General features: G+C 42.1%; 1 protein-coding gene across 4 annotated transcripts in view; it reads left to right on the top strand.

The window, feature by feature from the left end:
- LOC135109604 (probable acyl-CoA dehydrogenase fadE25) overlaps positions 1-17,836 on the top strand; it is a 62,128-nt gene extending 44,292 nt beyond the window's left edge. For 2 of the 4 annotated variants that reach the window (XM_064021033.1, XM_064021030.1), the window contains one exon: positions 17,424-17,836. In XM_064021033.1, coding sequence (XP_063877103.1) covers positions 17,424-17,497 — 74 coding nt within the window. In that variant the 3' untranslated portion in view covers positions 17,498-17,836. Of the gene's footprint in view, positions 1-17,057; positions 17,109-17,423 lie in introns of all 4 variants that reach the window. The other 2 variants (XM_064021032.1, XM_064021031.1) reach the window with 2 other exon arrangements.
- The last annotated feature ends 7,116 nt before the right edge of the window (positions 17,837-24,952 follow it).

Here is a 24,952-nt window from a genome sequence, read left to right as displayed (position 1 = left end):
ACGCCAGAGGCACCTTCGCTTAGGGGGATCCTGAGGAGGGATCGGAGTGATAGGACAAGATAAAGATATGAGATTGTGATCGGAGGAGCCCAACGGAGAAGAAAGGGTGACAGCATAAGCAGAAGGATTAGAGGTCAGGAAAAGGTCAAGAATGTTGGGCGTATCTCCAAGACGGTCAGGAATACGAGTAGGGTGTTGCACCAATTGCTCTAGGTCATGGAGGATAGCAAAGTTGTAGGCTAGTTCACCAGGATGATCAGTGAAGGGAGAGGAAAGCCAAAGCTGGTGGTGAACATTGAAGTCTCCAAAAATGGAGATCTCTGCAAAAGGGAAGAGGGTCAGAATGTGCTCCACTTTGTAAGTTAAGTATTCAAAGAATTCCTTATAATCAGAGGAGTTAGGAGAGAGGTATACAGCACAGATAGATTTAGTATGAGAGTCACTCTGTAGTCGTAGCCAGATGGTGGAAAACTCGGAAGATTCAAGAGCGTGGGCAAGAGAGCAGGTTAAGTCATTGCGCACATAAACGCAGCATCCAGCTTTGGATCGAAAATGAGGATAGAGAAAGTAGGAGGGAACAGAAAAGGGGCTACTGTCAGTTGCCTTAGACATCTGAGTTTCAGTGAGGAAAAGAAGATGAGGTTTAGAAGATGAGGGGTGGTGTTCTACAGATTGAAAATTAGATCTTAGATCGCGAATGTTGCATAAGTTAATAAAGAAAAAGTTGAGGGGCGTGTCAAGACACATAGGGTCGTCGACAGAAAGGCAGTCCGACCTCGGGACATTTATGGTCCCCTCCCCAGATGGGGACTCCGAGGCTGGTGTAGGAGTCGCCATGATGATTTTAAAATTTTTGGGTGAAGGGTGTGTGTGTTATTAGGTGCTTGTAGTTTTGTGAGGAGGAAGAGAGTTGTCTTTAGAGGGCAGGCTGTGACTGCCCCCTTGTGTTGTGAGACACAAAGGGAAACGTTCAGTGAGGTCACAGCTGGGTTTAATGATAAGTTCACAGCACCCCCTGAACAGTGCTTTAGAACTCACTGGGAGTAATTGTCGTTTCGGCAGGTGTCTACTGCCTCCTCCTACCATAGTGGATAGTGGAATTAGTAGTGATATTAGTAAATTTGCGGATGACACTAAATAAATTAGGTCAGAATCGGATGCCATCGCTTTGCAGGCAGATTTAGATAGGATGAACGAATGGACGGCCGTATGGCAAATGCAGTTTAATATCAACAAATGCAAAGTACTTAACGTACGTAGAGGAAAGCCACAAAGTAGGTACACAATAAACAACGAAACTCTAGTAGATTCTGGGTACGAAAAAGATTTAGGTGTTATAGTAAGCTCTGAACTCCGTCTAAGAAAGCAATGCATAGATGGTGTAGACGCCGTCACGTCTATAAGGGATCAGGATGACAAACGACCCAGACGTTTACTCGCTTTAATGCGGTTAACCTGTAGTGACATTTAATTTGACATCAACACGAGTATTGAAATACAAGAAAACGTCCGCATGCACGTAAGGCACATAAGCATCATAAAGAAGTAACATTCTATCATAACAGAGAGCAATATAATAACCAAATACATGATACATAAAAATACATGAATACACCTTAACAAGCTGTCAGAACAATAAAGACATAAATGCAAAATATAAAATAATATTCAATATTCAGTGTACTTTGACTTAACCAGAATGCAACACTTACGACTATGAGGGTCGGCATTTGAGGGTCTAGGGTTTATAGAGAAAGCAGAGCGAGTCACGACACTTCTCTCTCTGAAGCTTGGACACAATCTGCCCCCTTCTGAGGCCGCTTGGCCAGATATGTTACCCCGGATGACCCGTTCCCCTACAGAGGTCCCTCTGTGTCTTATCTACCCTACGCGCCATGTCATCAACTTTATCGCGTAAACACAACCCTCACTACCTCTCTACAGCTAGTTCCTCCCACACAACTTCACTACTGCAATTAACTACTATAATGAATGCAGTTTCCTTAGTTTCTACTCTTTCCTTAGTGTTACACATGCTTCGTATTAGTCTCTCGTCATCAGCCTCACAGGACCTTGTGGGGCGACGGCTGGCGACTACACCTCCCCCCCCTTTGTTTGTACGCGGAGCGTCGCAAACAACCAGAAGGTAACGCCTTACATTTAAGCAGTGCAAGGCCGTGGAGAGGGAGCCATGGCATATCCCTCCAGGAGGCAGAGTTTGACGATAGGACGAAGAAGCTCCCCGGAGTCAGTGCGGAGGCGGACCTTATGGACCAGGCCGTCCATGCCAGGGAATGTCTGCGTGACCTGCCCAAGGCGCCACTGGTTCCTTGGAAGATGTGGGTCAATGACAAGGACCAGATCTCCCGCCCGAAGATTCCGAGAAGGGGCAATCTGACGTTGACGCATCCTGAGAGTATGAAGATACTCTGCACTCCAACGTTTCCAGAACCTATCTGCCAGGGCCTGGGCGTGGATCCACCGGCGGCGAAAGGAGTCACCGATGGACATGTCGTTGAGAGACACACGGGTGCCCGCCCCAACACGCAAGAGATGGTCTGGTGTAAGAGCTTCCGGTTTTAAGACAGACCCAGGGGTAGCTGTTAACGGACGACTGTTGAGCGTGGCCTCGACCTCGCAGAATAACGTGTGAAGCCTGTCGTCATCAATTTTCTTGGAGCCAATGATGGAGGAGAGGATCTTCCTTATGGAGCGAATTTGGCGTTCCCAGACACCACCCATGTGGGAAGCCATGGGAGGTTGGAAGACCCACTCAATATCATTCCTTCGCAATGTCTCCTGTAAAGTGACATGCGTGTCCCAGTGCCGAAGGGCTACCTGTAGGTCCTTGTCTGCTCTCCGAAAGTTGGTACCCCTGTCAGAGAACAGTCTCGCCGGGGGGCCACGTCTGTCGATGAATCGCATAAGAGCGTTGAGGAAGGCGTCTGCATCAAGTGAAGTAAGGACTTTTATGTGCACCGCCCTGGTGCAAAGGCAGGTAAAGATACTTTCAAACCGTTTCACTGATCGTCGCAAACAAGTGACAATGCAGGGACCAAAACAGTCTACTCCCGTGTAAGTGAACGGGGGCTTGCCTGCAGCGATGCGTTCCATGGGTTATTCGCCCTAGTCATTCTTTGCGTTCGGCATCCCTCAGATTTAGGCTCTTGCCCTCTCTATGTTGGTCACCTCCCCCGGGCCGGCCCACAGGAGCTGGTCCATGGAGCCACTGAGAATGTTTTCCATCGCAACCATTTATGTCACAAGATCGAGCCCTGCAATCCTTTGCCATATGGGATTCTCTGAGACAAATGAAGCATCTTCCCTGGGCCTTTACAACTCGCTTGCGATGCTCCACAGGTAGGAGTCGGAACATTGAACAGGCAGGGAGACTATGACTGTCGCCACAGAGGCGGCATCTGTCACCTTCCACTATACTCCTCCTATACCCTGCACGAGACTCAGCATGCGTGGTCAGGGATATCTCTCGCATCTGCTGCCTAATGCGGGGTTTCGGTTCACACTTCATGTTAGCTGCAGCAGCACTCCTTTGGTCGGACGTCGTCACTTGCTGGTTCTCCTGTTCCACTCCACATAGCGCTTTCATCTTTATGCCGTGTTGTTCCTTCAAAATCATTGCGTTCTCTACTCTCTTCGTTTCATTCTCCAGGAAATGGAACAAGTCCTTTATGTGTTGGGTGTGTTTGCTCCTTTTCCCAGTCCATCGGGCAGTCCATCGAGCCTGCATGGGTTCATCGAGTCTCAGCAGAATAACCCTCATTGTTGGGGTGTTGTCAACCTCATGCAGTTTGCCAAGATTCTCAGCAAAGAAGATGTAAGAAGTCAATCGGCCACACAAGGTGGAGAGGGCTTGAAAGTCGTTTTCCCCGATCGTGGGTCCTTCCATCACAGCTTCCCTTGCTTGGTTCATATACATCCTCTCATCACCGAACCTTTCATCCAGGATCCTTAGAGCCACCTTGAGGCCCCGATCTGCTGGTAGAGCCATGCAGTGCTCTATCAGGTCTTGTACCTCCTCGGAACAGCTGGCGTAGAGTCGGTTGAGTTTGTATGTATCTGAGGCTGATGAGTAAAGATAGAACTCCTGGAACTGCCTCTTAAAGGTCCAGTAATTCTTGACGCTCCCTGCCTGGAGCTTGGATAATTCAGCATGCATCAGCTGTACCGTCTCAAGTAAGACATGACTGGAGCTATGCCCCTCCTTCTCGACGTGTTTCCGACCTGTTAGTTTGCTGTGGTGGTCTCTGTGTTCACTCCTTGTTCTTAAAACGTTTAGCGCGCCTTCTCTTCTTATTCGGGGACTGAGCCTCGTCACTCGAGGACCCATTTCCGTGTCTGTCTTCATTTGCTAAAGCCCATTTGGTGTTTCTATCCTTGCTGATCAAGGCCCGTTTGGTGTTCCTAGTCCTCGGTTTCTTCTTGTGTCCTGGGGTTCCGTTCATGTTAGATGTGGTATATTCGCTCTCTACATCTTCACTAGAGGAGGTGTTTCCGTACTCGCTGATCGAGGTCCGTTTGGTGTTTCTGTCCTCGCTGATCAAGGCCCATTCGGTGTCACTGTCCTCACCGTATGTGGTATGTTTACTGTTTCTGTCCTCGCTGACCGAGGCCCGTTTAATATTTCTGTCTTCGCTGCTCGAGGCCCATTTTGTGTTTCTGTCCTAGCTGATCGAGGCCCATTTTGTGTTTCTGTCCTCGCTGATGGAGGCCCATTTTGTGTTTCTGTCCTCGCTTATCGAGGCCCATTTTGTATTTCTGTTCTCGCTGCCCGAGGCCGGTTTTGTGTTTCTGTCCTCGCTAACCGAGACCCGGTTTGTATTTCTGCCCTCTCTGCTCGAGGCCCGTTTTGTGTTTCTGTCCTCGCTGATCGAGGCCAATCCGGTGTTGCTGTCCTCGCTGATCGAGGCATCTTTTGTATTTCTGTCCTAGCTGCTCGAGGCCCGTTTTGTGTTTCTGTCCTCGCTAACCGAGGGCCGTTTTGTATTTCTGCTCTCGCTAGACGAGACCCGAGGTCCTTTCCACACCCTCTGTGCGTCCACGTTACTTTCGTCACTTAAGTACCGACCGACATCTGCGTCCTCACCACTTGAGGCCAGAGAGTCGATGCAGCGCTTCTTTGCTCTGCAGCGACCGCGCTTCATATTTTGAAGTGATTCCACAACATCTCCCATGAGCGCCAGCAGCTCCGCCATAACCTTAGGGAGCTCATTCATAATGGGTGTATTACCTGCCGAGGGTTGGAAATCTAAGGCGGCGTTCGCCTTTTCTGGCCTTTTTGTATCACAGTTCTCATCAAAAGATTGAGCCTCGGCGTCCGCCGAAGTGAAGTTAACAGTGACGTCCGTTGCGTCATGCGTGTCAGCTAACTCAAACAGATAGGCACTATTTACACAGTGAGGTGCGACCTCCCCCTCCCCCTGTTCGTTGTGTGCGCGTGGAGGCTCAGACATTTTGCTACGCTGCACCTGCTTCCTTCAATCGGCTTGCCAATACACCACTTCGTAATGAATACACAGACTTACCTCGTTGTTATGTGTCCTTCACACGACACACCTGTACACCTGCGCTAACGAACGAATATTCCCGTTCGCTCCGATGTGCCACAGTACGCACACAATGCACTCGTACTCAGTATGCGGGCTCCCAGGCCACCTCATGCCCCGTCTGCCAGATAGCGGAACGCACACACGCACTTCTCTCGGCCTCGCGGGCAGACCTCAGGCCGCCTTATGCCCATCTGTCAGGCAGCGGAACGCACGAACGCACACACGCACTTCTCTGCGAGAACGCCCCACGGGCGGATCAGTGTGCGAGGCTCCTCGAGCCGCCTCAAGCTCCGCCCACCGGGCAGCGGAACGCACAAACGTACACACGCACTCGCCCGCTGGGTAATCCTGAAGACGCTCAGCTCCGCTGCGATCCTCGCTTCTCTTCTCCAGCATGCCGCAGACCGAAGTCGTTAACTGTAGACGCCGTCACGTCTATGAGGGATGAGGATGACAAACGACCCAGTCGTTTACTCGCTTTAATGCGGTTAACCTGTAGTGACAATTAATTTGACATCAACACGAGTATTGAAATACAAAAAAACGTCCGCATGCAAGTAAGGCACATAAGCATCATAAAGAAGTAACATTCTATCATAACAGAGAGCAATATAATAACCAAATACATGATACATGAAAATACATGAATACGCCTTAACAAGCTGTCAGAACAATAAAGACATAAATGCAAAATATAAAATAATATTCAATATTCAGTGTACTTTGACTGAACCAGAATGCAACACTTACGACTATGAGGGTCGGCGTTTGAGGGTCTTATCTACCCTACGCGCCATGTCATCAACTTTACCGCGTAAACACAACCCTCACTACCTCGCTACAGCTAAGCTAGTTCCTCCCACACAACTTCACTACTGCAATTAACTACTATAATGAATGCAATTTCCTTAGTTTCTACTCTTTCTGTAGTGTTACACATGCTTCGTATTAGTCTTTCGTCACCAGCCTCACAGGACCTTGTGGGGCGACAGCTGGCGATTACAGATGGTTTAAGAAAAGATAGGAATAAATTAGTTCTCATATATAGTAGAATGATAGATGAATGAGACGGACTCAGTAATCATGTCGTTAGTGCTAAGACATTAGGGAGCTCTAAGAGAAGATTGGAAAGGTTTATGAATAGAGACGATAGATGGAAATAGGTAGGTATATTTCATTCAGGGACCGTCACGTGTAAGGCTGTTGGCTTCTTGCAGCTTTCCTTATTTCTTATATTCTTATGTTCTTATCCCGCCGATGATACCACATGTATCAGGGGTGGTACTTTCTCCTACCATCCCGCCTTCTTCATGGTAAGTGTATGGGGTGAAGGAGGTACATCTTTATTTGATGTACATATGAGATGATACAGAGTGTGGTCGTTACAGAGTCTTGTCCTGAACTGCTCTCTCGATGGAGATGTTAGATATATTTATTTGGTACAAATCAAAGGTTCACGTGGTTGGTTAACATCGGCGACGTGAAAAGAAAGTGAGACGGACACGGAAGGATTAATATAGTCCGATGTGATAATCCATGGGAGGAAAGGGAAAATAATGTATTTGTACGGATATTTTCTCGAGGGATATTTAAAAGAAGAGTTAGTGACGTGATGTCCACCACCTGATTCCTTTGGGATACAGATATTATTATTATTATTATTATTAGTAGTAGTAGTAGTAGTAGTAATAGTAGTAGTAGTAGTATTTATTGTTGTGGTAGTAGTACTAGTAGTAGCAGTAATAGTAGCACTTTTAGGAAAAGGAGGCAGTTGACACCTGGCAAAATAATAATTACTACCATTGAGTTCTTAAGCGCTGGATCAGAGGGTTCTGTGAAGTTTACATTAAGCCCAGTTGTGACCTTACTGAACGTTTCCCTTTGTCTATCATCATAAAAGGGTGCAGTCAAAGCCTGCACCCTAAAGACAACTCTTTTCTTTCACACAGAACCACATGCTCGTAATTACACATACACACCCTTCACTCAAAATTCAAAACTATCATGGCAACTCCTACACCAGCCTCGGACTCCTTATCTGAGCAGGGGAACCACAGATGTGTCCAGGTCGGACTGCTCTTTTGGTATCGACCATAAGTGTGTTCAACATTTTCTTCATTAACTTTGCAACATTCATTGTCTAAGATCTAATTTTCAATCTGTAGAACACCACCTCTCCTCTACTAGATCTCATTTTCTTTTTCAAAGTCAACTGACAGTAGCTCCTTTTCTCTTCCTTCCTACTTTCTCTATCCTCATTATCACTCCAAACCTGGATGTAGCGTTTATGTGCGCAACAACTTAAATTACTCTCGTGCCCACACTATTGAATCTTTAGAATCATTCACTATCTGGGACTACAGAGTCACTTAAACTAAATATATCTGTGCTGTATACCTATCACCTAACTCTTCCAACTATAAGACATTTTTGCCTACTTAACTTCAAAAGTGGAGCACATTCTGACATTCTTGCCTTTTGCAGGAAATCTTTTGCAGGAAATCTTGGAGACTTCAATGTTCACCAAAAGTTTGACTTCCCTTTCCCTTCACTGACAATCCTGTTCAACTATGTTTTAACTTTGCTATCATCCACGACCTAGAGGAAATGATTCAAAAACACTACTCATATTAATGACCGTCTTGGACACACCAGAAATTTTTTACCTTTTCCTAACCTCTTATCCTTCTGCTTAACCTGTCACCCTGTCTACTCCTCCGATCACAATTTCTTCATCTGTATCTTGTCATATCATTCTGATCCTTCCTCAGGATTCCTCAAAGCGGAGGTGCCTATGGCGTTTTGTCTCTTCTCATTGAGGAATCTGAGGTTTTATGCAGATTTTCCTTGGAATGGCTACTGCTTCCGTGTCAGAGACCCGTCTCTGTGTGCTGAACGCATAATACATGTGATAGTGTCTGGCATGGAGGCGTACAATCCTAACTCTTTCTCTTTACCTAAACCTTCCAAACCTTGGTTTATAACACAGCCTGATAGAGAGGTGGACGACAAAAGGGTACTTGAGCCTTCTGTCACCAGAATCTGATGTGCTTTATATTTCTGCTTTATATTTTTATTTTTCATTCAAGTTTTTTTTTCCTCCAACTAGCCAAAAACTCATTCATTAATAGAAAGTGTCTTACTCTTTCAATGTCTAACTCTCATCTTGACTTTCGGCACCTACCTACTCAAAGATATCTTAAAATCTTCTTAATATTTTCTTCTTTATTTCAACCTGACGGTACCACAGTAACGTCATCTTTTTCTAAGGCTGAAATCTTCGCTCAAATCCTTGCAAAGAACTATACTTTGGATGATTCAGGGCTATCCCTCCCTCTCCTCCATCCTCTGAGTACTTCATGCTGCCCATCAAAATCCTTCGTATTGATATATATATATATATATATATATATATATATATATATATATATATATATATATATATATATATATATATATATATATATATATATATATATATATATATATCGTAACCCTCCTCCTTACCTTTAAGGGTAGGCAGAGGTTACGCAGGAACTGCACTATTTCTTTTATATAACAAACACCACATGGTTTAAATCCAGGTAACCGAGAGTTAAGGCCGAGGTTCTCACAGTGGGGTAAGCCACAAACGCAGTTCAGAAACGTTAACACTATTTATTAACCAGTAGTTAACACATTTCACGATACTCGCAAGCAACGAAAGACCAGAATTCCAACACATATTAAAACATACAATGACCTTTCGATAAATCTTGACGTCACTTTTTACTTTACGTTATCAAGATTTTATCGACCAACTCAGGTTATTCAATAACTTAAAACACATAAGTAAGGACATATATAACATAACCACATAAAAGAATAATCAAATGTAACATTTAAATATTAGCACTACATGCGAAGTGCCAAAAAAATATATTAAAATCACTCTTCAAGATTCAGCATTATATCAACACCTGGAAAATGACATAAAATATGTGGGGACCACAGTATACTGAAACAACATTTTAAATCGAGACACTCAAGGCACTTAGGAAAAATCTTTTAAGTATTACTTACAACGAAGACGAGGCATAGAACGACTAGGAGCTTCATGGTGCTGTCGAGTGGGAGCACCTTCCAGGAACTTGTAACACTTCACTCTTGGAGTCTAGTTAGGTCTGAGAGAATCGTTCGCTACTTCGCCTTATATTTCATTTTGACGACGGCAACGTCGACCTACGTACATTGCTATCTATTACTAAATAAGGAGTTATCCTTAAGGTTCAAAATCTAACTGGTTAGTACACTCATCTCTTCCTTCACTCCACACGATCACCGGGATACTTATACTTCACTGTAGGTGCGTAAGAAACATGTTTCATAGGGAGTCTATGGTTAACCACCTTTACACGCGAACATATATGTTTTTTTTTTTTTTTCTATGTCCTTCTACTTCGTGCCTTACTGAAGTGTTTTGTGAAGTCAGCGACTGTAAGGTAACCTGATCACAAGATTGATTACGAATAGGCTAGGTCCATTAACTTTACTCGGCGCTCGGGTGCCTCGTCATCAAGGCAGGCACTGTCCTGTTCGTGTGACTAGGGATGCCGTAAGCCTCACAAGGGGTCACGATAACCAGTGACCTCTGGGGCAATGGGTGGCCAAGGCCTGGGTGCTTTGGCGACAACACACCCTCGGCTTGGCTACGATATATATATATATATATATATATATATATATATATATATATATATATATATATATATATATATATATATATATATATATATATATATATATATATATATATATATATATATATATATATATATATATATATACATATATTATACATATATATACATACATATATATATATATATATATATATATATATATATATATATATATATATATATATATATATATATATATATATATATATATATATATATATATATATATATATATATATATATATATATATATATGTTACAGTCAAACTGTGAAATCAGTCATTTCGTGAAACGACTGAAATTCTTAGTCATTACATGTATTGCCTGTTTAGGCCTGTCAGTTCAGGAAATGACTGAAAATTATAGCCATTTCATGAAATGACTAAATTTTTTGCCCAGCTATTTCACGAAATAACTAAAGAAATTTAGTAGAAATTCAGGATTATCTACATAATTTGTTTTTATTCAAATACAGTATAGTTTAAAAGCATGTTAAAATACAGTATATTTTGAAAGCATGTTAAAGCTCATAAAAAAATCACAAATTACAAAAGTACAACTGTAGTTCAAAAATAAATCACTTAAACAATAGAATTACATATGACAACACAATTACTCATTCATGCTACTTGTTTGTACGATTAAGGCTGTTATGACATCTACTATTGCAAAGCTGTTTAGATTTGAAACATTTACATCGGTTTGATTGGCATTTTTTGTGACCATTACAAGAACACTTAACAAAACCTTGTCCTCCATTGACAGATTCTTTGATAACGGCTTCTCGGAGAGAAATTTCTGTATCACTGTTAATGTCACCCTTTCTCATCAATCTTTCAGGACAAATGTCAAATTGATTCCTTGAATAGCTTCCTTCTAGAACACCACTTTTGGTAGCTACTTTGTACTGATCGTTTATGCTCCTACTCACTATAACTCCTAAGATGTTCCTTGGGTCTCCACGACCTCGATCAACTAAAGGAATGGGAAGAGCAACGTTGTCTCCTATCTCACCTGCTTTTAACTCTATTCGACTTCTCTTCACCATACGCTCCGCTTGTTGTTTCTGGGATTCGCTGGCAGCTATACGTTGGGAGTTGATGCTGTGTTGCAGTTGATCAAGATCAGGGTGATGAGGGGATACACGTTCATGTTCTTCTTCTTGTTCTTGTCCATGTACTTGTTCTGGTTCACTGGCAGCTATACGTTGGGAGTTGACATCAATTTCTTGCTCATCCTCGTTAATTTCGGCTGCGACTGGTTCTTGGTCTGTACTTTCTGTTTCAGGATTGTCGGTATCAGTTTTTCTTTCTTGAAGCAAGGTTACAAGGTCTTGTTCAGACTGCAGGGAATTGATGATTTTTTGTGGAAGTGATGTTGATGTCAGTCCGACTCTGGCATTCACACCAAACATTGCAGCATATGGACTTCTCTTGATCCCTGCGTGATAGGCAGAATTCTTGGAAAATTGAACAAATTTTATGCCCGTTGCCCAGTCCGTTGAGTTATTGTCAGCCATCCAAGCAACAAGCATGTCCTTTATGTCACCATTAGCTCTCTCCACAGAGCCTTGACTCTGTGGGTGTCTTGGCTTACCATGAACGATGGATAATTCAGGCCACATGGAACACAGTTCAGTAATGATCTGAGCAGTAAACTCAGAACCATTGTCTGATTGAAGAATTACAGGAGCCCCCAAGAGAAGAAAAATATCAGCTATTTGGAATGCTATTTCAGCTGCACGCTTTGATTTGAGTGGACGCAGAACACAAAACCTTGTTAAGTGGTCTTGGTAAACCATAATCCATTTGTAAGTTCTACACGACATAGACTGCATGTCAATAAGATCTACCTGCCCACGTGATGAAAATTCACTACTCAGAATAGGTTTAACCACAACTCCCTTTGTCATTGGTCGCTTTCTCTTTTTCTGGCATTCCTGACACAACGATTTGAATAGTTCAACTGTATCCCGCTGAATATTGGCGTATTTCACTTGGAGTTCATGAGTCATTCTATCTCGACCACCGTGCCCAGTTGCAACATGGGCCCTCTTAACAATGTCATAAGTGTCTTCAATGGAAACATAGTACACCGGTGTTTCATCTGGGGTTTGTCGTTCCTTAATAAGTTTCTCAACATCACCACACTGTAGCACTTCATATTTACTAAGAAGGTAGCATTGATGGCGACTCTTAGTGTTCTTCCTTTCACTAGTTGTACGAATGTCCTCAATAATTTGGAAATATTCTTCTTTCGGAATGAGATATTTGCGACACTTCTCATACCTGGAATATAATTCTTCACGAAATTTTAACTCTATGCTTTCAGACATCTTGTGAAGGAACTGGTTTCAACTGGAATCAGCAAAGAGACTCGGAGCTGAGTGTTTAGTGTGTGCTCTCAATGTGGCTGAGCTGAACTGACTGATTAGTATTGGTGGGTGTATCACTGTCAATGACGTCATGGCTGTCAATGAACGTCAAACCGCTAGTTCACATCGTCAAACCACTAGTTCACATTTTGCCTAATTCAAAACAGCCATATAGTGTAACAAGCATGACAATAATTCAGTCGTTTCATGAAATGGCTATAATTTTCAGTCATTTCGTGAACTGACTGGCCTCCACAGGCAATACATGTAATGACTAAGAATTTCAGTCATTTCACGAAATGACTGATTTCACAGTTTGACTGTAACATATATATATATATATATATATATATATATATATATATATATATATATATATATATATATATATATATATATATATATATATATATATATATATATATATATATATATATATATATATATATATATATATATATACACATATATATTTATTTATTGCCCTTGCAGGCCTAAATCCATGGAAGGCATATGGACATGATGGAGTCCCTTTTATTGTTCTCCGAAACTGTGCCTCCATGTTTGCACCTTGTCTAGTCGAACTTCTTCAACTCTGTCTATCAACATCTACCTTTCCTTTTTTTGCTGCTAGGTTACCTACATTTACCCTGTTCCTTAAAAGGGTGACCGTTGTAATCCCTCAAACTACCGTCTTATTGACCGTCTACCGTCTTTAACTTACTGTCTATCTATTTTTTAAAAATCTATCTTCAACAGGAGCTTTCTGAAACATCTATCACTTGATATCCTTCTATCCGAAGACCAGTATGGGTTCCGTCAAGACGGCTCTAATAGTGATCTGGCTTTCCTTACTCAGTCTTGTTCATACTCTTTTAGAGAGTTTGGTGCATCTTTTGTAGACATATCAAAAGCTTTTCATAGAGTCTGGCACAAAGCTCTGATTTCCAAACAACCCTTCTACAGCTTCTACCCTTCTTTCTCTAACTTCTCAAGTTTCCTTTCTGTCGGTTTTATGGGTGCTGTGGCAGATGGGTACTGTCCTTCACCTAAATTTACTAACAGTGGTGTCCTTCAGGGTTCTGTCCTGTCACCCATTTTCTTCCTATTATTCATCAATGATCTTCTAAACCAAACTTATGACCCTGTCCACTCCGACGCTGTTGATACTGCCCTGCACTTTTCCAAGTCTTTTTTCTAGACACCCAACCCTTTAGGAAGTAAGCAATTTATGTAAGAAATCCAAAGAACGCCTGACTTCTGACCTCTCCAAAATTTCTGATTGAAGCAGAGCAAACTCAATACAACCTTCCAGACAACCATTACCCTCTTCTTTAGTGACACTCAACTGTCCTCTTCTTCTATACTGACTATCATCGCTCTGTCCTTTACTTATAAGCTAAACTGGAAACTTCACATCCCATCTCTAGCTAAAACAGCTTTTTTATGAAGTTAGGCGTTCTGAGTCCCTCACCTTCGAACTGCTAACTAAACAGAAAGTCTTGTGAGGCGAGGACACGGGAGGAGGAGAGGTATGCAGTTAGCAAGATCAAAAGAGCAGTTAGCATGAAAATAGCGGTAGAAGATAGCTAGAGTTGCAACATTGCGGCGGTGAGAGAGAGAGGCTGAAGACTGTCAGTTAGAGGAGAGAAATTGATGAGACGAGAAGTTTTTGATTCCACCCTGTCCAGAAGAGCGGTATGAGTGGAACCCCCGCACACATGTGAAGCATACTCCATACATGGACGGATAAGGGTTGGACGTACATGAAAATACGTGGAAAAGTGCAGGGTGGTATCATCAGCGTAGGAGTGGATAGGACAAGAAGTTTGGTTTAGAAGATCATTAATTAATAATAAGAAGAGAGAGGGTGACAAGACAGAGACCGTGTGCCACAGCAGCAATAGAACGGTCAGAAAGGAAACTTGAGATGAAGTTACAGAGAAAAGGATAGAAGCAGTAGGTGGATGGATAGTTTGGAAATCAAAGCTTTGTGCCAGAGTCTATCAAAAGCTTTTGTTATGTCCAAGGCAACAGCAAAAGTTTCACCAAGTTTCACCAAAAGAGGATGACCAAGACTCACCAATAGAAGATCACCAGTAGAGCGGTCTTGACGGAACCCAAGCTGGCGATCAGATAGAAGTTTTTGAAGTGATAAATGTTCAACTTCCTGTTGAGGATAGATAAAAAAACTTTAGATAGGCAGGAAATTAAAGCAATAGGACGGTAGTTTGAGGGATTAGAGCGGTCACCCTTTTTAGGGACAGGCTGAATATAGGCAAACTTCCAGCAAGAAGGAAAAGTAGATTTTGACAGACAGAGCTGAAAGAGTTTGACTAGGTAATGCACAGTTTTGGAGAACAATAGGAGGGACCCCATCAGCCTTCTGAGGGTTTAGACCAGCAAGGGCATGGAAAACATCATTGCGAATAATTTTAATAGGTAGCATGAAGTAGTCAGAGGGTGGAAGAGAGGGAGGAACAAGCCCAGAATCGTCCAAGGTAGAGTTTTTAGTAAAGGTTTGAGCGAAGAGTTCAGTTTTAGAAATAGATATGGTAGCATTGGTGCCATTTGGTTGAAATAAAGGAGGGAAAGAAGAAGAAGCAAAGTTATTGGAGATGTTTTTGGCTAGATGCCAGAAGTCACGAGGGGAGTTAGATCTTGAAAGGATTTGACACTTTCTGTTAATGAAGTTTTTGGCTAGTTGGAGAACAGACTTAGCATGGTTCCAGGCAGAAACATAAACTGCATGAGATTCTGGTGATGGAAGGCTAAAGTACCTTTTGTGGGCCACCTGTCTATCATGTATAACACGAGAACAAGCTGTGTTAAACCAAGGTTTGGAAGGTTTAGGTCGACAAAAAGAGTGAGGAATGTACGCCTCCATGCCAGAGAATATCACCTCTGTTATGCGCTCAGCACACAAAGACGGGTCTCTTACAAGGAAGCAGTAGTCATTCCAAGGAAAATCAGCATAATACCTCCTCAGGTCCCCCCAACTAGCAGAGGCAAAACGCCAGAGGCACCTTCGCTTAGGGGGATCCTGAGGAGGGATTAGAGCGAAAGGACAAGATACAGATATGAGATTGTGATCGGAGTAGCCCAACGGAGAAGAAAGAGTGACAGCATAAACAGGATTACAGGTCAGGAAAAGGTTGAGAATGTTAGGCGTATCTCCAAGACGGTCAAGAATACGAGTAGGGTGTTGCACCAATTGCTCTAGGTCATGGAGGATAGCAAAGTTGAAGGCTAGTTCACCAGGATGGTCAGTGAAGGAAGAGGAAAGTCAAAGCTGGTGGTGAACATTGAAGTCTCCAAGAATGGAGATCTCTGCAACAGGGAAGAGGGTCAGAATGTGCTTCACTTTGGAAGTTAAATAGTCAAACAATTTATTATAGTCAGAGGAGTTAGGTGAGAGTTATAAAGCACAGATAAATTTAGTTTGAGAGTGACTCTGTAGTCGTAGCCAGATGGTGGAAAACTCGGAAGATTAAAGAACGTGGGCGCGAGAGCAGGTTAAGTCATTGCGTACATAAACGCAACATCCAGCTTTGATAAAAAATGAGGATAGAGAAAGTAGGAAGGAACAGAAAAGGGGCTACTGTCAGTTGCCTCAGACACCTGAGTTTTAGTGAGGAAAGAGGATGAGGTTTAGAAGAGAAGAGGTGGTGTTTTACAGACTGAAAATGAGATCTTAGACCGCGAATGTTGCAGAAGTTAATGAAGAAAAAGTTGAGGGGGGTGTCAAAACACTTAGGGTCGTCGACAGAAAGGCAATCCGACCTGGGGACATTTATGGTCCCCTCCCCAGATAGAGACTCCGAGGCTGGTGTAGGAGTCGCCATGATGATTTTGAAATTTTTGAGTGAAGGGTGTGTGTGTTATTAGTTGTAGTTTTGTGTGGAGGAAGAGAGTTGTCTTTAGAGGGCAAGCTGTGACTGCCCTCTTGTGTTGTGACACACAAAAGGAAATGTTCAGTGAGGTCACAGCTGGGTTTAATGATAAGTTCACAGCACCCCCTGAACAGTGCTTTAGACCTCACTTGGAGTAATTATCGTTTCAGCAGGTGTTTACTGCCTCCTCCTGATATACTGCCTCCTCCTCCTGCTGCTTATATACGTCACGTCAAGTGTCGCTTTGCTCTGGTGGATGCGGCGAGTGATATGTTGCTACTATAAATAACTCTGTATTTTCAATATGTGGAGGTTTATCTCTATTCTGTTCACACTATCGTGTTAAAAAGAGTTTTTTTCCTAATTAATGTAATATTATACTTCAACAATCATTGATAAAGTGATGAAAATAGAGAACATAAGTAAAACATATTAAAAACTTTTTTTTTTTACATCTTCACAGGTCAGCTCGTTGTAAACCAACCTTCTTTTTATTCCACAGTCACTGCTGAGTCTGATGAGGTCAACTTAAACTAGCTATCCCATATATGAAGTTAGTCATGAGATATAATTCGTGCATCTTGTGCGCTCGATAAGTCGAAATATGTAAAATGCGTCAAAACGGTGGGTCTGACGAAAAAAATCTCATAAATTAAGAAAGTTTGCCGTCAGAAGTTACTTATCTGGAGGTGTTTTCGAGACTAGAATCGAAATTTCTATATGCGATGCATATAGAAATTTTCGATTTGTAAAAGAGCACCACAAGGTGCTCCTTTACAAAGAACGTACCATTCCCGGCATAGGTGGTGACATCGGCGGGACGGTACTACAACAGTACATTGATAAGCTTGCCATTGTTTCCTTACAGATTGTTATGTGCGGTGGTCCTGCAATGATCATCTCGTGTCTGTACTCCCTCCGCTCCCTCAACTATCCCTCTGACTTCATATTCATCTATGGCCAATTTGGAACGGAACAGGTGAAGACTGTGTTTGGGAGAAATGTGAAGCTTTCAACCCATCGATGCGACAACGTCCTGTAGCACACCACTCACAGGGAGTGTGAGCAAGGGGATTGTGGACTGATTGTGGATGATATATTGTTTGCATTGCCATAATAATAATTTATCATTTTCTTTTAAAGGATATCCTTCAAAGCAACAAGCGCAGGCAAATACATATAACAAGTACTTGTTGCATTATTTTGGAGCTTAATTAGTATAATATTATCACTAGTTTTCTGATGTGGCTTTATATGCGTGGAATAAATATGTTTACATTACACTGTCTCATAACTCACCTGTTAAATGTCACTGAGGGAAGGAAAGCAACTAAAAAGTTAGCCACTCATCTGAATAAATATATTGAAATAAGAAAATATAACAATTGAGGTATATAACAATACCAGTAAACCCACCGATTTCACTCCTCTTTTACATCAACACCACCTCCTGAAATCAGTGAACACCACTTCTCACCTGCAGAGTCACCCACATTCCCAGAACACCTCGGTCACACACCCACTCCACTTACATTGCCGCTCACAATCCACCATCATCCAACACAGAAACACAATACCAATATCTCCATGGCATCTCATTCACACACCTACACCTTCACCCACAACCACATACCGCTTCACACCCACACCTATCAACATCCAATCTAAGGACAAATCCCAAAGCTCAGATTGCGATTGTTCACAACACAGAAAGCTAGCACCATACTACATTCCTCCTAGCACAACAAAATACCGTAAATTAATTTCATAAGTCAACCACACGTCACAGTAAATCCACCGCCCCCGACACACAGGTAACCTAACCTCAGGTAATAGTCGCTTAGCTTGATCGGAGCGAGGCCAGCGTTGCCTTGGCCTGCTCCGCCATGTTGACAACCGCTCCCACAATGCATTACAAACACAAAATTATAGACTGTTACCGCCTCTCGAAAAAAAACGAGACCCCAAGTCAAAAGACTACCGATAACAATAATTTGCAATTAACAGGAAGCAGAAAGCAAGGATGTACGAATTTGTGGGTGAGAAAATGGAAACGGGATTCGGTATATGCTGCCACAGTTTTCTTGATGTCCACATTCTAAAATTGCTTCTCGTCCTACATCCTGTTGTATGAAAGAAAGCCTCAGGCTACTATGTAAAAGGTGGAGACATTCAAGATTCGATAAAACAAGTGAATTGACGGAAGATGAGTTAAAATGTTGAACAGCGGAAATATCACGATACCAGCACCTCAATAATAAAGACTGGTGACGGAAGTCCAGTGGGAGGACTCTAGCATCTACCAGTAACCTAGGAATTGGGGACGAGCGGAACGCACCAGTTGCCAAGCAAACATCCGCATGGTGCACCGACTCCAACACATGAAGTCAAGCATCAGTACCAGAGGAATAAATTTCGCTACCATACTTCAACTTAGACGGAATAATAGCTCGGTGCAAGTGGAGGAGGGTCTGTCTGTCAGCACCCAATGAGGTATGAGCCAAGACTCTAAGGAGTGACAACGCCTTTATGTATGCTGCCATATAATGAAAGTGACGTACCCAATTCAAGCGTCTGTAAAATATAAGTCCCAGGAAACGCGTTTCTTCCACACAAGAAATTCTTCTATCATATAAATACAGATCTGGATCAGATTGAACACTTAAAAAAAGATGGCAAAAATGCAAGGCCACAATTTTCGAAGACGAGAAACGAAATCTCCCAGTTGTAGCCCAATAATGAGAAACCCTGGTAATTGCTAACTGCAACTTCATCTCAATCAAAGGCATCCGCGCCGCAGAAAAGGAGATCGACAAGTCATCGACATATAAGCTACCATGAACTCCTTCTGGAAGCACATCAATAATACTGTTTATAGCTACAGCGAAAAGGATGACACTGAGTATACTCCCTTGCGACACACCATCCTCAAGCTGGTGAGCTTTAGTTAGAACGCCCCGAATTTGTACCGGTAGAAAAAAAAAAAATGCTGTATAATAATAGGGAGTCAGCTACGGAGACCGAGCTCAGACAGACCGAATAAAGTGCCATTGCACCAAGCTGTTGTTTGATTTCTTCAAATCGAAAAATACTGTGGTATGATGCTATTTATTAGAGATTGCTTCATATATAGAAGATTCTAAAGATAAAAGGGCACCACACGTAGACCTCATTTTCCTAAAACCAAGTAATTCCCTCCCTCCAAGTACCATATGAGCCTAATATTTGTCATCTTTTCCAGCAACTTACAAATGCATTAGGTTAAGGAAATCGGACCATAATTGGTCGCTAACTGATGATCTTTTTCAGACTTTGGTTTGGAATGGGGATAATTACAGCAATGCCCCAAAAAGGTGGAAAATCACCATTATTCCAAATACGGAATAGTGCACCACGGTTTTCCCGAATGACACATGTGGAATCTGCATTCCAACAGAAAACAGGACGTTTAGAAAAGCGACCAGAAGTCTTTGGGGTGGATTGTTCAAGTACAAAGGTAAAAGCATAAAAAGGAATATGGGATGTTATTGGGATCTGGGAATGAATCCGGGCATTGGAACAAAGTCATTTGTGCTTCAGACAAAAAAATGGAATATTATAAGACTCTCCACCAGGAGATGCAAAATTGAGTTCAACAGATTCTAAGTGTCGACGAAGAAGTGTCATAGGTGCAATTTGATCCTTTCTGGAGATACTAGGAAAATGCTCAGCAAACATGTCAGCAGCTTTCTTAAGGTCTGTCACCGTCCCTCCATCATGGGAGAAAACAGGTGGAGGATGTGAAGAATACTTCCCAGATATCTTGCGGACTCTATTGAGGACATCGGTGGAGTGCGAACTGTGATGGAAGAGACACACCTCTTCCAAGATTCCTGTCGTGCCGTCTTTAAGATAAGTCCGATGAGCACGGGCACGTGCTTGTCGAAAAGCTCCCATGCAGTGAACGTCTCCATGATGTCCTCGAAGGCGAGAAAAGGTACCACGGTTTTCTCGAATGACACCTGTGGAATCTGCATTCCAACAGAAAACAGGACGTTTAGAAAAGCGACCAGAAGTCTTTGGGACGGATTGAAGAGCAGAAGAGTGCAAGACATTACTGAAGTATGTTGCAGCCTCATCACAGTTTCCTATCTCATCCATATAGAGAGCAGGGTTGCTGAGTTCTGTGAATAGCTGCTAGTCCGCCTTATCTACACACCACTGCCGAAGACATGGCTGTGGTGCCGAATCAGTTGACTTTAATAAAATTGAGAAGTGTTCGTTTCCATATAAATCTGATAAAGGGTCCAATTAAAATCGAGAAAAGAGTTAGAGGTACAGAGAGAAAGATCTATTGTTGTACAAGTAGTTGTGTGACTATGGAAATGGGTAATGCCTCCAGAGTTTAAAATCTCTAATTCTGAATCCTCAATAATAAAAAGAAAGAAGTAAAAAACAACGAAGGTTGAAAGAGTCATCATCTCACAAAGGATATCGACCATTGAAGTCTATCAATAGAAGAAGAGGAGAAGGGAGAGCATTTAAAATGTTATCGTGTTTATTCCTTTCGATAGGAAGGCTGGGAGGCAGATACAAACTACACAGTGAATAAATACGATTTATGAAAACTTGGTTTGTGAGCGTTTTTTTCAATGTTTTTTTTCTTATTTCTTGTTTTATATATATATATATATATATATATATATATATATATATATATATATATATATATATATATATATATATATATATATATATATATATATATATATATATATATATATATATATATATTATTTTATTTTATTTATTTATTTATTTATTTATTTATTTTTATTTTTTTTTGTAGAGAGAACCAAGAAGCAACGGAAGAATGTAAGGATGAAAATTATAAGCAGGAAGATAAGAAGCGGTTACCGATCCACAGGTTGGTAGTGACCCACATGAAAGCCTCCATTTGCTTCACAGCTTAACGGCTTCATTCAGTCTTGTGTTCATCTTTACTGCTGGCCACATGGCACTGTATTTAAGCTTTATTTTTAAGTTAAGTTTAATGGGTTATGTTATGTGTACAACATTTAGCAAGAAAAGTTTTGTTACGTTCAAGTACATATATTGTTAAGAATACAGCTCCTTGGATAGATGTAACGCTAGATATTTGCAGGGCATGCCAGCTCCAAGGACATGAGTTTGAACGAAAAGATCCCGCGACACAGCAAACCTCTGCTAGCATAGATAGTGATGATGCTGCTGAGGAGAGAGGCGCTCATGTATCTTGTCCTCTTCTGTTGTGGATAGTGATCCTGCTGGTGAGAGGAGGGACACAAGTGTGTCTTGTACTCTGCTCTCGTGTATAGTGATCTGATGCTCAGGGAAAGGATATATGTGAATCTTGTTCCCTGCTCTCGTGGATAGTGATCCTTCTGGTCAAAGGAGACGTAAGTATGTCTTGTCCCATGCTCTCGTGGATAGTGATCCTGTTGCTCAGAGGAGGGACGTACGTGTGTCTTGTCTTCTGCTTTCGTATGCTGTGATCCTGTTGCTGAGAAGGGCGGTCGTGTGTCTTGTCCTCTGCTCTCGTGGATAATGATCCTGCTGTTCAGAGGAAGGACTTTCATGTGTCATTTCCCGGCTACGGAATTGCTGATAAAGGCCAGTGTTTGGGAGAGTTGATGATCAACAGGACTAAGTAGAAGTCACAGAGTCCTGGCAGTGGATTGCATGATGTAGGACTGTCGCAGTTATACAGTACCTTTAACCAGTGATGTTCCTTGTGTATGGGGATTGCCGAGTGTTCACAACACAAGTGGGGGAGCGATAATCGTTACTGTGGCCGGGTAATTCTGTACTGTAGTGCTAATCTTCTCTGTTGCACTGCAATGTTGTTTTGTGTGAGTGGATTGGTGTAGTACATACACTTACCTAGATCACTGTGTGGTGCAAAATGAATGAAAATATGGTAAATTTTCAGTCGTTATAAAGGACTATAATTGTGATAGTTATTCAGTGATTAAATTACACTAATCTAATGAAAATGCCTAACCTAACACATAGCAAGTGGCTGTGATGATCCATGCGGTAAAGTACTGCTAAACTGTGAGCACCTCAGTAAGGACAAGGTTTGAAGGCATGTTTTGTGCTCCGTGTTAAAGAGGAAGTTGTGAAAGTGATTGTAGACTAAAAAACTGCACTGTCGTGACAAAAGGAAGGTAAAATAGAATGGAATTAATTTCTCGTAGAACTGTAGAAGCAGGGCAGCAACGAGTGAACTGTGCTCTCGGACTCGCTGTCTGTTTTCTTGCTTATATGCGCACAGTGATCCACCGCCGCCGCTACGTAGGATATGTATTCATATACTCGTACTAGTCACCTTAAAAGGGTGCTCTTGCTGGGTGATTGCTGCTGTAATATAAAGTATCATTATTTCGTTCTTTTAATGTTGGCTGTTAGAAGAGAGGGTTAGGAGAGGCTCTTCTTTCTTAGTACCCTTTAACACCATTTCTCCTTATTAAAACTCGCCTTTTTTTTCCTCACTGAAACACAGGTATCTGAGGCAACTGACAGCAGCCCATTTTCTGTTCCTTCCTACATTCTCTACCCTCATTTTCATTTCAAAGCTGATTGTTGCGTCTATATGCGCAGCAACTTACCCTGCTCTCGTGCCCACGCTCTTGAATCTTCCCAGTTTTCCACCAACTGTTTACAACTACAGAGTTGCTCTCAGACTAGGTTTATCTGAGATGTATGCATCTCACCTAACATTTCTAGCCATAAGAAATTCTTTGACAACTAAACTTCCAAGATGGAGTACATTCTGACTCTCTTCCATTTTGAGATTTCCATTCTTGGGGACTTCAGTGTTCACCACCAGCTTTGGCTTTCTTCTCCCTTCACTGACCATCCTGGTGAACTAGCCTTCAACTGTGTTATCCTCCACGACCTAGAATAACTGGTGCAACACCCTACTTGTATTCCTGACTGTCTTGGAGATATGCCCAATATTCTTGAGCTTTTCCTAACCTCTAATACTTTTCCTTACGCTTTTACCCTATCATCTCCGTTGGGCTCCTCCTGATCACAATCTCATATTTGTATCGCTCCGATCCTTACTCAGGATCCCCCCTTTAGGGGTGGTGCTTCTGGCGTTTTACCTCGGCTAGTTGGAGGACCTGAGGAGGTATTTTGCTGGTTTTCCTTTGAATGACTACTGCTTCCATGTCAGAGACCCATCTCAGTGTGCCGAGCACATAACAGAGGTGCTAGTTCTAGCGTATAGGTGTAAATTCCTCACTCTTTTCCTCGACCTAAACCTTCCAAACCTTGGTTTAACACAGCCTATTATCGAGTTATACATAATAGAGAGGTGGCTCACAAAATTTACTTGAGCCTTCCATCACCAGAATCTCAAGCACTTTTATATTTCTGACCGGAACCATGCCAAGTCTGTTCTCCTACTGGCTAAAAACTTCATTAATAGAAAGTGTCAAAATCTTTCAAGATTTTGACACTTTCTCTTAATGTCAAATTGATATTATTAATGACACTTTCTATTGGGTCAAAATCTTTCAAGATTTTGACACGATACGTGACTTCTGGCACCTAACCAAAAACATTTCCAATAACTTTGCTTCTTCTGTCCCTCATTTATTTCAACCAGATTGCATCACTGCTACTATATTTATCTCTAAAGCTAAACCCTTCGCTCAAGCACTTGCTAAATCTATACCGTGGATGATTCAGGGCTTGTTCCTCTCTCTTTTCCATTCTTCTGACTTCTTCATACTACCTATTAAAATTCTTCGCAATAATGTCTTCCATGCCCTCCATGCTTACACCTTGCCTAGTCAAAATCTTTCAACTCTCTCTGCCAACATCTACCTTTCCTTCTTGCTGGAAATTTGAGTACATTAGCCCTGTAACCATGGATAGGTAAGGATAGGTAAGGTAGGAATAGATAGAATTTTTATTCATGTAGTGTAGGAAAATTCCATGGTGGAAATTTCCATTGTTTTGCATCGGTTGAGATGTCACCACCTAGCACAGACTGATCACGAGGTGCTAGTGATATGTCCACTTCCACTGCTGTTACCGGCTGCACCCTCCCGAGGCAGTTGGCAGCCGGTTGGTCGTGACAAGATAAGTGCTACCAAGCAAGCCTGCTGATATATCTCCGCTGAACTCACTGCTGCGAGTTTGTGCACAAACTCTAAACAAACTATAAAACTAAGAGCAGTAATATCATTGTTTCACTGATACAAAAACACTGACGTATCGTTAGTCTCTCCAGTAATCAGACACCGAACACCACCACGTTACTACAATACCCCGTAACAAGTGAACTCTTGTTAGGTGTATATAAATTGTATATATTGACTTCATTCAAACATTCTTTCAAGCCTACTAATACCATGCTACCTT

Source organism: Scylla paramamosain, chromosome 19 (genome assembly GCF_035594125.1).
Source record: "Scylla paramamosain isolate STU-SP2022 chromosome 19, ASM3559412v1, whole genome shotgun sequence".
Classification (NCBI taxonomy): Eukaryota; Metazoa; Arthropoda; class Malacostraca; order Decapoda; family Portunidae; genus Scylla; species Scylla paramamosain.
Note: the sequence above shows the minus strand (reverse complement) of the source record. Positions and strands in the feature narration are given on the sequence as shown.